The 14,763-nt window shown below is 26.5% G+C and overlaps 1 protein-coding gene and 1 long non-coding RNA gene across 3 annotated transcripts; one reads left to right on the forward strand and one right to left on the reverse strand.

The window, feature by feature from the left end:
- Window positions 1-28: 28 nt before the first annotated feature.
- Window positions 29-13,215, forward strand: LOC100576157. Its single transcript, XM_026444073.1, has 7 exons — window positions 29-316; window positions 6,299-6,636; window positions 6,731-7,245; window positions 8,720-9,006; window positions 11,001-11,294; window positions 12,230-12,373; window positions 12,575-13,215. Exons 3-7 carry the CDS (start codon window positions 6,963-6,965, stop codon window positions 12,821-12,823), a joined length of 1,257 nt encoding a protein of 418 aa, XP_026299858.1. The 5' UTR covers window positions 29-316; window positions 6,299-6,636; window positions 6,731-6,962; the 3' UTR covers window positions 12,824-13,215.
- On the reverse strand, window positions 323-3,777 carry LOC107965241. 2 transcript variants are annotated; one of them, XR_003305806.1, is made up of 4 exons: window positions 3,566-3,777; window positions 2,086-2,450; window positions 572-672; window positions 323-467 (listed from the first exon to the last, which is right to left on the reverse strand). It is a non-coding gene; the product is annotated as an uncharacterized LOC107965241 (long non-coding RNA). The 2 variants fall into 2 exon arrangements; XR_003305805.1 differs by lacking the exon at window positions 3,566-3,777 and having other exon boundaries at window positions 2,086-2,710.
- Window positions 13,216-14,763: the final 1,548 nt, after the last annotated feature.

Genomic DNA, 14,763 nt, shown 5'->3' on the forward strand with positions numbered 1-14,763 from the left:
GATCAGTGTTCCACGATGCAAAGGAAGAAAGAGAGACGGAGAAAGGCTCGAGGAGAGTAGCAGTGGCGTGCGAGTCCAACACTCCAGTCACCGATCGGATGCACGAGTAGCCGGTCGTGCAACAAAGTGATCGTGAATTTCCGTGTCTTTGCTTCTCGAAAAAGTGTCTTACCGTGTTATCTGGCCGCGATTTGGACCAGGTTTTACAAAAGTGCGACGTGCGACGTTCTTCCATTAGTGAAATGTGCGCGGCGACGTTGTGCGGCTTGATCATGATGTGATGATCAAAGGAGAGAACGTGACAAACTACGACCTGGTATGTTTATTTATTCGACCATTCTAAGACACAGCACGGCTGCGACCTGGCAAGTTCACGATATTGTAATAAAACCGCAGGATACAGACCCAGATTTTTCGCCTTTGTTCTTTGGGAAAGATATTTTTTTCTTGATGTGCTAGTAGTATCTCTTTAACAAAATTAATATTGATTAATTGATTTGGACAAAATGTTTTTATTATGTGTTCTATTGTTTAAGTGTATATTATCTATGTATATTATATATAATCTTACCTGTAATATTGCAAGAGAAATTTTTGTTAGGAATATTTATTGAACATGTGAGAGGATATTAATATCAGAGAAGATATTGCTGTAGCTGAGAGATATTTCATCTGAAAACATTGTTGAAAATGTTATTAGAAAGAAATGTTATTAGAAAGTTATTATTCTGTAAGATTTTATGGTTAGAGAATGTTTCATCTGGGAACTTTTTTTATGAGATTCATTATAGAAGATGAAATATGATTAGATGATTTGAGAAATTAATTTAATATTAATTCTTATCTGTATAGAAACAATTATATATGTAGAGTTATAGATAATTTTGATATAGAAAAATTTTGATTTAAAAAATAGAACATTATCATAATTGAGATATTTTTCAAATTATCAAAGAATGATGCAAATCATAAATAATTGTTGAACTTTTTATTTAAAAAACAAGATCGCGTGAGATACTCGAGTTTGCCGGTCGAAGAAAGTTTTTTTAAGTGTTCTAATAATAAAAATGTTCACCGTGTATGAAAGAAAAGATTTCACTGACGGATCTTCGATGAAAAAATCTTTAAAGATTATTCAGTTTGGTTCTGGTACAATTTTTCTTGTAATTTGGTGAAAGGTTTATACGAGTTATTCTGAGAAAGATGCGTATCTTTGCATGAATTTGTTCTAGTTCGATAATGGAATTAAGTGAGATACGTTGAAACATAGGTTAGACTTTGGCTGTTGAGCAATCCTTTTTTTTCTTACGGTAATTTGGTGAAAGGTTGATAGAAATTATTCCAAAAGGGATTTCTAATTGTGTATAAATAATTTTTCTTCGAGTTAATAATGAGATTATGTGAGAAAATATTTGAAAAGTAATTATTTGGATGAATTGAGATGACTTTGTCTCTCTCTAATTAAATGTGTGAATTATTTTAGAAGAAAATTTATATTTGTATGTTAATCATTCTATATGATAAAAAAAAAAATCCTAATAAATCATAGACCCAATTTCTTTTCTCTACAATTTATTGAGAGAATTGCATGAATATGATCATAATAAAAAATTATTATATTGTAACATCTTTTCAAAGGAAATTTTCACATAAAACTTTTTTTACAAGGAAGTTTTTTTCACAATCATATTTATTTCCTATTGAAACACGGATATACAATTGCGTCTTCCTTATTTATTTGAAAGTTATAGAAAAATAATGAAATCAGAATGATTTCAACGATATTTTTGCATTTTTCTGCATAATTATACAAAATTTCTAATTTTACTTCAATCTTTTCGATATTTCAGCATTTAAAAAATAAATCGTAACAAAAATCGTAAAATAATAACAACGTTTGCGATCCTCTGTCCAATTACGCAAGAATTCCATTTCTACGTGAAAAATCCATTTTCTCGTAGAACTTCGATTCCAATCTTCTCAAATATTTCAACGCATTTCAAACAAACAATTATACCGCAATTACGCGTGGATTTCTCATTCAAATTAATGCGAACGACTCAATCTATGGTAAATCGTGCCTACCTTCAAGCGGCTAGCCGCCATATAGCAAAACAAGCGTGTATAGTTAACAACGTAACTGTAAAGCTGCGCATTTACGTGTGAAAGTTCTTGTATGTCGTCCAGTAGAAATATCGCTTACAGTACAGGTGAATAAAGGAAACACTTTATCCCTTCGACTGATTCGTATATTATCGCATAACAATTGTAACGTTTAACAGACACCGTCGACAGCTCACTATGCGTGTTTGCTCGCAATTCATTGTGATTCCTCGGCTTGATGCGCGCGCACACAAGCGCCGAGGATTCTTTTCCGGTCAGAAATTTACCGTACACACCAATCGCGGTTTCGTCTACCGTGAAATATTCATCCAGTGGATAGGTTTTATCTGAAATAAAAATAACAAATAATAAAAAGATATAATTAAACTTGAAACGCGATAAATTTATTTGAAATAAAATTGTTTGCAAATAAAATAAAATAAATGATTTTTTATTAAATATTTTAGTGAAAGAATAAAGGATAACTAATGAAATAGAGTAAAAGATAATAATAATTATGTACAAGGAATTTTTAGATCAAACGTATATTAACTATTATTATTATTTAAATAATATTATTTAAGATGAGGAAAAAAATTTACTTCAATGACTCGTGAAACAATTTTATGAAACAATATCACATAAAATATTTGTGATATTTTTTTTAGAATTTTTATAAAAAAATTCATGCATGAAAGTAGGTTGAAGATAGTTAATTGGACAATTAATTGTGCGTATTAGAAAGATTTGAGAAATTGTGAATCATCACAGATGAAAAATATTAATGTTTATCATTAAATAGTAAAATTAGATTGGCTGGTAAAAGAGAGTTGTTTGATGAATCATATCTCATATTTCTTATTAATCCATGCGGATATTTATGCATTTAGAAAAAATTAAAAAGCGTGCAATAGACAAAATATATCAGATTCTTAAAATAAAATACTTGTTAATGGTATTTAATAATAGTTTAATACAATAATACAACTTTGAAAACTTTCATTTTATTTATATTTGTAATTTGTTCATTATTTCAAAATTATAAATATATAAAACTATAAAAATAAAGTGTATATTATATGAAAAAGTAACTCCTTCTTGTAATTTTAAATTATTTTAATTAAAAATAAAAATTTTTATTTAAATTTCATTTTTTTAATTATATTGATAAGAAATTTAATTTACATAAACATTTTACAGTCTATTTATCATTGAATACAAGTGAAATTTAATAGGAAGAAATAAATGAGTTATAAAATTTTCTATTTTAGAAATTACATTTTATTTTTTATTTTAAATGTTATTAAAAAATAAAGTTTTTATAATTTTTTCTTTTTTTTTGTAAGTTTGACTAATTTTACTCAACTTACTAATTGATAAATAAATATTGGATTCATGAAGTATAAAAAGTTTCTTTCTTTAAAATGTTTCCTGTTTAACCACGGAAGAAGGACAAACTTACATATTAGTTACTTCAAGGTCGCTGCACATCGTGAACCACAGAATTTTTCCGGACTGTTCATCTTAACTGTACTTGATTTACAGACATCATATTTTTCTTGTTCAGAATGTACTTTCCTTGAAATCGTTCAACTTTTACCTGAAACATTATTTAATATTAGTAAAAAAAAAAAAATGATATTCCTTAAATCTAAATATTCTTGACATAAAATAACAAAATTAACCAAGATTCTAATTACATGCATAAAAATTTTTTCTTTAAATTTTAAGAAAAATTTCCTTTGTCCTTTCTTTTCAGACCATATTCTCCTAATATAAAATTGAGAATTTTAGTGGTAAAATTTTTTGTTAATATATATATCAAATATATTAAAATATGAATAAAATATTATGGTTTTTTTTTACTCAGGATTTTAAATCTTCTTTTTTTTCATTTCCATTTAAGACACAATAATCAATTTATAAATACTGCTGAAATGGCATTTTTGAAAAAAAATATCATAAGAATCATTTTTTATTTCCTCTCTTTTTTCCAGTCCTGTCCATTATCCATATCTGAAAATATAAAAACTATACATAATTTTGGGTTGACCAAAGAACACATTATGCACATTTATTAACGATAATAAATTTTACCTGAATATTACACACAATTTAGCAGGGATATAAAAGATCATAGACCGTTATCTCTTATTGCTTTAGCTTTGTACATAATGTTATATTACATGCTATATTACAAATGATATCTGCAAAATGTTTATCGTTCGAGTAGTATATAAAGAAGAATAATTTTTTATTTATTTTATAAACTTATTTTTCTTCGTTTCCTTTTCGGATAAATTAATTAATTCAACAACGAGATTACATTAAGCATACCTTTGAAATTGTAAAATTTTTGTAAAAATTATAATAATTTTTTTTTAATTTTTTCTTTGTTTTGTTAATATATTCAATAATTAAATCGATATAACTTATTCATTTTTAATATATCGATATATTTTCTTAATTTGAAATCTGATTAAAATGATTTATCTATAATCAAAAGCTATTAGCTAGTAAAATGTTAATAAATAAAAAAATAAAAAAATATACTATGTATGCGTTGTGTAAATTTATTTATATAAACACGTATAAAATATTCCTCGAATACATTATATCCTTCCAAGAATATTATCTCTTTATTATTTCTCTTTACGTATATCATATATTCTCATTTAAATAATTTATGATTAATCTGCTGCTAATTCTTTGATCTTATGAACTTTTTGAAACGGGATGTTTTTCTTATAAATTGATTCTTATAAAATTTTTGAAGATCAGTGCCATCTAGCGTTTGGATCACCGAAGCTCCGACTTGTTACTAGCATAGCAGGATGTGCAAGGAGGTATGCGAATTCGCGTGACGTCACAAGAAGACAAGGAAAATAATATTGTGCGAGAAGGACAGAGAATGTTTCCGCCATTTTGACGCTACGTGGAAAATTTATTAATAACTAATTTTTCACGCAAAATTTACGCACTTTTAAGCTTGGATCTCGAAGATAGAACCATAGACAAGTTTCTCGTATCAATTTTTAACATAATTTTCGCTTCCATTGATTATTTATTAACGATTAATATTTCGTGTAAAATTGACATCATCGATACGCGATAGATTTTTCGTTAATTTTTCATCAATATAGGATTTATTTCTAAATATAATTATATACGTTTGAAACGTTGCTCTTCCCTCTATTTTCGTGTATAAATTTTATTTATAATTTTGCTCGCGTTTAAACGAATAATATAATTGTTTATCTTACGGAATAGAGATTTGCATCTGAAATATTCATAGTAATAATCGTTAATAAATAATTAATTAGAAGGAATTTTACATAAAAATTAATAAGAGAAACTCGTTCGAAGATCCATCTTTAAGTTACGAACTTAAAAATGTAGAAATTTTTATTAGAAGATGAATAATTATAATTAATAAATTTTCAATATGGCGTCTTGAGACGCATTAGAGACCATAGAGGAAGTTAATCGCTAATAAATAATTAATCAAAGAGAATTTCGCATTAAAATTGATACGAGAAATTTGTTTAGACTTCTAGCTTCAAGATGCGAGCTCAAATGTGCGGAAATTTTCAGTGGAAAACGAGTAATTAATGAATTTTCCGTATAGCGTGGCGGGAAATGCTCTCCGTCCTTTTCTCGCAATATTGCTCTCCTTGTCTGTGACGTCACGCGAATTCGCATACCTCCTTGCGCGTTCTGCTATGCTAGTAATAAGTCGGAGCTTCGGTGATCCAAACGCGAGATGGCGTTGATTTTTAAAAAATTTTAAATCGTTTATTTTATCGACAAAATGCATTCCATCAATAGTGTATAAGATTAAAAACTAAAAATAAAAAAACAATACATAATCAAAAATGCTCATTTAAAAAATAAAGAAATTTCTTTTTTTTTTCTATTTATATCAAATATCATGTATAATAATAATCCCTTAAAATTATTTCGTTAAAATATAGGGATATAAAATTAACAGAAGATATATTTTTATACTACATAACATATTTTCCAATCTTGAAGTTGATTTTATTGCTTCACAGGTACCAAGTTTCATATTGAAATCGTATTTATAATAATAAAATATTACATCACAATGGGATTATATAATAGAAACGAATAATAATTTCGATCGTTATTGAACATGGATTATCAACACAATATTGCTTGCTTATACTTACAGATCGTTGGGATTCAACGGACTGTGTTAACCGGATCAACGTACTTGAGCGTCTATTGACCTTTACTTAAAAATTTGAATAAATAAAAAAAAGAAAGAAAGAAAGAAAAGAGAGAGAGAGAAAAAACAGATATTTCTATCCGCTTAAAAATAAATTTATTATACTAATCAATTCTCAAGAATTCTCTAATAGAACGATCTATCCTATTCGTTCGGTTAAACACAAATAAATTAAAGTAAAAAGTCAGAAGAGAAAGGAAAACAGTATGCGTTCAAACGTATCTGAAATTCAAATTACATACAAGTTTTGAAAAAAATTTACATAAAATAAAAGAAAGAAGGTAAAAAAAAAAAAGAATTAAAGAACAAGAATAAATAAAGAAAAAAAATGAGCTAAGAAAGGAATCTTCTATTAATGATAAATTCTTTTTTAAGGAAGGAAGAGGAAAGAGTTAAATAAAAAAAAAAAAGAAAAGGAACCAGATTGAGAAGAAATCTTCTCTTCAATGAATGATTTATATATTGCTTTAATAAATAAAAAGGAAAGAAAGAATTCATGAGAGAGAAAAAAATAAATGATTGAACGAAGAAGCAGGAAGGAACGGGTGTGTACAGTGATGTATTAGAACGCCTAAAAGAAAAAAGAAAAGAAAAAAAAAAAAAAAGTATGGAGAACGCGGCGATCGCACTCGACTCGACTGTTAGAAGTCAGGATTCGAATAATTCAAAGAATTCGAAGGACTCGAAGGACTCGAACGCATCCGATTCGAAGCCAGAAAGTTGCCTCGAGTCCAAACATTCGAAGGAAATCCTTATTTCTGAGAAGCAACAACGGCAACAGCCCCGAACCGTGACAAGCACGACGGACGATCGACAGAAGCTGAAGAACAAGGAGTCGAAGGATGAATCAACTATTCTGATGTTCACTTCTTGTGGCCAATTGCTTTTAGGTAGGAAATTTTCTGTAATTTTATATATTTCTTGTTATTTTTATTATTTTGTAAGTAATATCTTTTCTTTTCTATAAAATTTTAAATTTTATTTTATTTTGTTTTGTTTTGTTTCTCTCATTAAAATACATTTTGTAGAGAATTTGTATTAAATTTTTTATATGATAGGATTGTTTGAATAGAAATAAATAATAAAAAGATAAATAAATTTCTGCAATTTAATTTAATTCAAAATAATTTTAAATACATTACTTAATAATACATTATTTAATAGTTAATTAAATTTCATTTGCATATCAATACTATTCTCAGTTAATAATATTAGATAAAGATATATCTGATACTTAAAAAACAATTGACATTATTTCGCAATAATGACCGCGAAAACCTGTTTCATTGGAATTAATTTAATTAATAACATCACGGATTCACAGCAAACGTGTTTACCAGACATTTCAATTTCAACTGGATAGCGAATTCCTATTAATTAAATATGATATTTGACGGCGATTACTATTTAAATTTATGTTAATATGTATATTATCCTTACAAGTTCATTCGTCGTTATCGTCCTTGATGACGCATATTTTTTTCCAAACACTTCTTGAAATACTTTAATTAATTCCAATAAAACAGAAAAGATGTTTACATTTTATATTTTAAAAAAATCATGATAATAAAATACAACTTTTGTTCATGAATAATAAATATGTAACAAACAGTAAGTATTACATATTTCTTTATTTAAATATATTCTATTATATTTAGAGTTCATTATGTAAAGAATATAGTCCATAATTTTTTAAAATTATTCTAATAATTACAAGAGATAATGTTAAGAAAGCAAAAAATTTGTCTGAAATTATAATTCATGAACAAGTAAGATGAATACAGAGTTGTTAGTGGTGATTTCTACTTTCGCGTGGTATCTTGATTGTTTTAAAATTCTATAAATAAAATATATACGAATTTTCACTGACTGGCCACTGAGCAGCAAACATTTCTCCAAACTGCATAGAAATCGGTGTAAAAGTGAAAACATTTCACTTAGAAAGTCATACTTGTGTAACTCCTTCCACAGATTTGCAAACCGTAGAGAATTACCATGCTGTAGTTCATTGTTATTCCATGTTCTCTGGTGATATTAAAATGAACATAATTATTATTATATTCATATAAATCCATTTGTGTATCCATTTTATATTTATACTTTCTTATTATTTATACTTCATTCCTACAATTGATAAATTCAATTCACAACAAAAATGATCCTCATTAAATTTCAATTGTAAGTTCCACTAACTTCATGATTCTGTTGCAACATACATAATATACCTAGAATGACAAAAAAAAAAGAAATTAAAGATTTTCAAATATTTCTTCTCTAAAGATTATTTTTTACATTATAAATTTTTCAATTTATACTTTGAATATTATTTTCAATAACTATTATCTTAAAAATTTTATATTATAGGTGTAGTACTTGTAGTGTTTGGTATCCTGGTATTGGTCCATGGCGCTGCATTAGGAGGTTCCGGTGCAGGATTGTGGGCAGGTGCGGGTGCACTTGCCGCAGGAGCGTTCGGTGTCGTAGCAACACTTGCAACGTCAACGAGCAAAACGAATTCCAGCTTTTCCACGGCTCACCTTGCAGCGAGCCTCATTGCCCTTGCCCTTTCGAATATGGCTGCAATCACGGCCTTGACTGCTATTGTCAGGGACTCCCAGAGAACACCGGAAGTGACCTTGCTCACTGTTCCGGTACGTATTGTCTGCACTTTCACTAGTTTTTTTATTCTTTTTTTCTATGCATTCCTTTTTTCTTCTTAACATTGTTGTATATCGTACATTCATACTTGTATCTGAAAAGAGATTTAAAAAAATTAACCTATAAATTAATCGAGTTTTAGAAGATTAAGATTTAGAACTTAAGAATTTCTATAATCATTCTTTCTCTTGTTTCAGAGATTCTTTTAAAGCTGATAAATAATCATAATGAAATTATTATAACAATTATATATTTTCAATTTTATTTACTTTTCAAGATGTCTTATATAATTCATCCTCATATGATAAGAAAAATTTACACTTCTCGGATTTCATTAGCAATCGATGAAGATATATATTATAACTGATGAAGGTATCAATTACGATCAATCATTAGCGATAAATATAATTCAATACCTGGAGAAATTTTATTGGCGCGTGCCTATTCCATGAAGCTAACGGTGACTTCATCAGGAAATTATTACTCGAGCTGTCATTGGGTATTTACTGCTTATACGTACAGAAAATAGAATCCATAGGGATTATTAAAAAATTTTTCATATAAATGAAAAACTGGTATGATCTTTGAATTAGCAATTATCAGCCAAATTTTATTTGAAATATTATTTTATTTACTTTTATTCCTAAAATAATTAAAAAAATAAGCTCATTTTATCTCAAGATCAATTATATATAATATATGTAATTTTTTATTTTAGTTCATATTATTACGAGCTGTACTTACTTAAAACTCAATTAGTAAGCGGCGGTATTGGTGGCCCAAATTCGTTCTTGATCATTTTCTCGTTCACCGATCAGATCGACGGGTTTTGGCGTCTCAGACCAACCAGAACAGGGCCGTTGGAACCGTTTGACCGTCAGAGAAAGTTTCCAATGCCAAGGCTAAAACGCGGTCAGGGCATCGTGAAATTTCACAAATTGCCTCTCTGCCTCTGAATCTTGAACGCGGTGAAACGCGCCTCTTCCGGTCAATGATCTATTACAAAATATTTTGCTATGCAGTAATCTGAATTTACAAATATATTTCATGAATGTCGAAGAAAATAATAACGGATTAAAATGATTATATTTTAATTTTTTAACAAGAGAGAATTTTATCTGGCTAAATTTTCTAAAACAAAAACAAAAAAAAGTTTTCAAGATAAAATATTATAAAAAAAAAATATATTAAATTATTTAAGCAGTAATTAAAAGTATATAATATTAATATATAAAATATAGAAAATAAAAAATTTAAATATCCTATAATATGAAGTTACACAAGTAAAAGTAACGATGTTACTTTTCTTAGGTCAAAGTAAATAGACTTTGACGGATATACTTCGTTCAACTGTTTGGTAGGAGAAAGTCTTCTGAAGTAGATATAGGTATCTTGTATCTATATTTATATTCGATTTTTAAAATAGTATCACTTTGAAGTAATACCAACTATATATATATATATATCTTTAGCAACAATATTATATTTATATTTAATTTAAATCTTATTATTTATAATAATACTTGGTAGTTGAAATATGAGTAGGTTAAAGAACAATAGGAGATGAAAATGATAGCACAAGAGAGTGTCAAATGTTAGAAGCTGCAAGATAAATATTTCCATATATTATTCAAATATTATTTAAATTATACGTTTCAATCTTTAATTGAGATTATTATATATATTATAAATATTCAATAATATTTGGAAATTCATAACAAAACTTTCTAGATAAATAAATAATGTTATGTATTATTTCTTGTCTTTATCTTATTTCCGGAAAAAGTGAAATTATACTTTCTCACCAAAAACTCTTTGTTTATATAATAATATACATTATAAATGAACAAATTATTACAACATATTGTTCATTTATGTATTATTCATTACAAAATATTAATTGTATAATTAATACAATATATGTATACATATATATAATATGTACATTAATTTGAAAAATAAAATAAAATAACCTCAATTGTTAAAGAATGAAGATGGAGACGCAGCAGAAGTAGAAGGTACCTGGGCAGGTATATTGGCTAGCATTGGATTATTGGTAGCTAGTGTGGCCGAATTATTGGTTTCTGGTTACATTTGCTTAACCTTAACCCCCAAACTATGCGGATGCCTTCGAGCAAACAATGTCGACGAAATTGCAAGCGACGGGCGACTGAAGACACGCAACATGGTTCATCAGTGGGTCACGGCGCAGAATCATGTGCCGAAGAATCAACCGATTTACGTAGTGCAGCCGATGTTACCGATACATCCGATGATCCAGGTGAGGCCTGATCTTATCCCACGACCCTTCGTTCTCGACTACTACGGCTCGACGTAGGAACTGGAAGGGATAGGTCAGTGACACATGAGCTAGAAAGTTTAGACGACGAACGTTGAGAGAAACTCGTCGAGTCTTAGCTTCAGGCGATCTTTGTGCCTACATTTCGGTGATGCACGAGCTCGTTGCAAGCATTTCTGTGTCAGGAGGATAAAGCCAGCCAACTTCTTCTCTCATAGCTTTTCGGATTCCTCTTTGAGCGAAGGATGCTTGAGGCATAGTACGTGTTTGCGGTCAGAATGCCTGAGAAATTCTTGTAGTGGATGGTTGTGATTGGTTTCTGCAAGGAATGTATGGTATGTTTGTTCTCTGGTTGTTGAATTTTGTTTCTTGAGAAGATATAAGATTGTTTGTTTGATAAATGGATAGTTGAATAGAAAAGGTTGTTTAATCATGAAATATTAATAGAGAATGAAGAATGTGTTTCATATTATTTTGATTATTAGAATAGTTAAGTTATAGATAAGTTAATTAAAGAGAAATTGATATCTAAGAAATTTAAAATAGATACAGTAAATATATTTTATGTTATTTTTCTTGCTAGATTTTATTTAATGATGTATGAATGTTGTTTTATTCAATAATAATTAAAGAGATTAATTAAAGAAAAATTGATTTCTAATAGAATGATGAATTGAAAATTTAGAATGAATTGAGTGAATATATTTTATGGCTATTTTAATACATAAATTTTATTTGATAAATATAGATGTTTTGATTAATATTTAAATAATTCAAATAAAAAGATGTTAATATATATAAAATAAAATATTAGTAATTAATAAATTTGATGAATAAAAAAATCTTAGACAAAGAAAAATTAAAAAAATAAAATAATAATAACAGTAATAGTCATGATAAATTTTGTTTTATTATAGTCACCATACGCAATCTCTGGGGCACCTGCAAAATTTCCTGGAGGATTTGTGCCTACTGGACCTTTGCCAATAGCTAGTCCAGCTTATGGTGCCGTTCCTATGTTACCGCATATGCCATACGCTGCTCGTGCACCATCACAAATTGTACGTATTCTTAATATTCATTTATTCTCAATCCATCTTTTAAATAATCATTATTATATTCAATATCGATTCTAATTATTTCGTAATAAAATCTAAATATATATATTACATTAATTATATATATAATTAATTACAAATATAAAATATGTATTATAAATAAGAAAAAAAAGATAATGCAAAGTTTTTTTTAATTGTTAAAAGATTCGATCAAAACAAAAACGCCACATAACTGAAGATACCATGGAAAGAAAGAGGCAAACTGAAAGAAAATCGGAATCCCCGAAAAGAATGTCTTCTATAGGAGAAGATCAAGTAGATTTAGCTCAAACATATACAGGATTGGATAAAAAAATCTCAGAAGAGTTCATTTCAATTGCCATGGATCCAGAAAGGAAATCTAAAGCCTCCAGTAGTCATGGCAGTGAAATTGGTACCGCGAAAACTTCTTAAAAATGTGATGTTTTCAAATTATTTCGAGTTATTTTTATGATCAATGCAAAAAAAATCCTTATGCATTTACGCATGTAAATGTATATAATTTAGCATTAAAAGAAAAGTTTTGTATCATTTGAATATATATATATACTATATATATGAAACAATTTAAACACTCGAGGCTTTATTTCTATAATTTTGTTGTATTAATTTACATCATTACTAGTATTCACAATACGCATTGCAATTTTAATTGCTGTTGTAGATATTAATTATTCACTTTTCATAATTGGAAATTATAATGAAATTCTTGAAATAAAAAATAGATATATATGCTGTATTTTTAATTGTATAAAAATGATTATATTTAATGAGATTTTAAAAATTAATAAATTTATTTATTTCTTATGCTATTTTATACTAATTGTTATTCATATTGTTGTATATTATTCATTAAAAAATGATATATATTTTAAGGAGAAAAAATCCAGTTTTGAAAGAATAACAATATATAGTTTTGAATATTTGTTATACAATAATTCCAAAGGTAAATTATAATATTTCAAAATATTATATATAAAGATATAAATTTATTTTTAATACATAAGAATTTTTAAAAGAATCATTAATAAACATAAGAATTGTTAATATTTTGTATTTTATCTAATAATTAAAAAAACTAATTTTTAAACTGCCAATTTTTATACTGCCAAAGTTGTTTACTTATTTTTTTAATATATACTTATATGATTACAAGAATAAATACAATAGATTTTTAAAAACATTTTACAAATTTTACATTTGCTAGATTTGTAAAATATACAAAAAAAATGCAATTAAATTCATTACAAGTTATTTAATTTTCTATTTCTTTCTTAAGGTATTGAAGTTTTTTTGCAAGGAATAACATATTTTATTTTATTAATAAATACATATATAAATCAAAACAATCTATATAAATATTGAAATTAGTTTTTAAAAAATTTTATCATATTTAAAAAAATAAAAGAATTTAAAATAATTAATATAAAAATATATTAAACCAATTTCAATATAGAATTTCAAAGAATTAAGATAAAATACATTAAAATATTTAAAATAGTTTTTGGAATAAGATTCTATTACATTAATAATAAACTTCTAGATACCTGATATTAAAATAGGTATTTAATGCATAAAGTCATTTGAATCATTTGTAATTATTGTCTTTTTTTATAATTTAGTTTATGAAATGTTATAAGTGATGTGTAATATCGCCACTTTATTGTACAATTATATGTTAATACTCGAAATTAATTCAATGCGAACTTTATCGTGTATATATAATGTATATCATGTATTGTTATGAAAAAATAAATTTAAAAAATAAAACACATTATTGAATATAATTATTATTCCCAAATAGTAAAATAAAAAATACAATATACTTTTTTTAAATATTTGTTCAGTATTTTTTTAATGTAAATATTTTAAATACTAGTATTATTTACAATTAAATTCACTACAAGTTACTTAAGATTACTTGTAATCACATATGGCATATATTGCGCGTCTTTCAAAAAAGATATATAACTAGCATATATTTTGTATACGAAATATAAAAATATCTCTATTTTTTTAATAAGAGTAAGTTTTCTTTATTATTATTATCCATTCCGTTTTCATTATTATTTCTATAACAAAATATATAAAAATACATACATAAAAGCATCACAATCATTGGAATACTTAATATATGAACGAGATTAAAGCAATATAAAATATTAAGTTCTTTAAATGAAGAAATAAGATTATCGGCATTCTTTATTTCTTTCCTTTTATATAGATAATTTTTTGAATGTAATTTTTATTTTTTATCAAATAATAAATATAATTCATTAATATCGTTATTAATATTAAGAATTTATATCAAAGTTACCATTTTTATTACTTTTATCGATATTTATTTTAAAAGT

Source organism: Apis mellifera, linkage group LG11 (assembly GCF_003254395.2).
Source record: "Apis mellifera strain DH4 linkage group LG11, Amel_HAv3.1, whole genome shotgun sequence".
Lineage (NCBI taxonomy): Eukaryota > Metazoa > Arthropoda > Insecta > Hymenoptera > Apidae > Apis > Apis mellifera.

Coding starts and splice junctions, on each gene's coding strand:
- LOC100576157 (XM_026444073.1), top strand. CDS start 6,963: ATGGAGAACGCGGCGATCGCACTCGACTCGACTGTTAGAAGTCAGGAT. Junction 7,246..8,719: donor TTGTGGCCAATTGCTTTTAG/GTAGGAAATTTT, acceptor TTTATATTATAG/GTGTAGTACTTGTAGTGTTT. Junction 11,295..12,229: donor CGATACATCCGATGATCCAG/GTGAGGCCTGAT, acceptor GTTTTATTATAG/TCACCATACGCAATCTCTGG.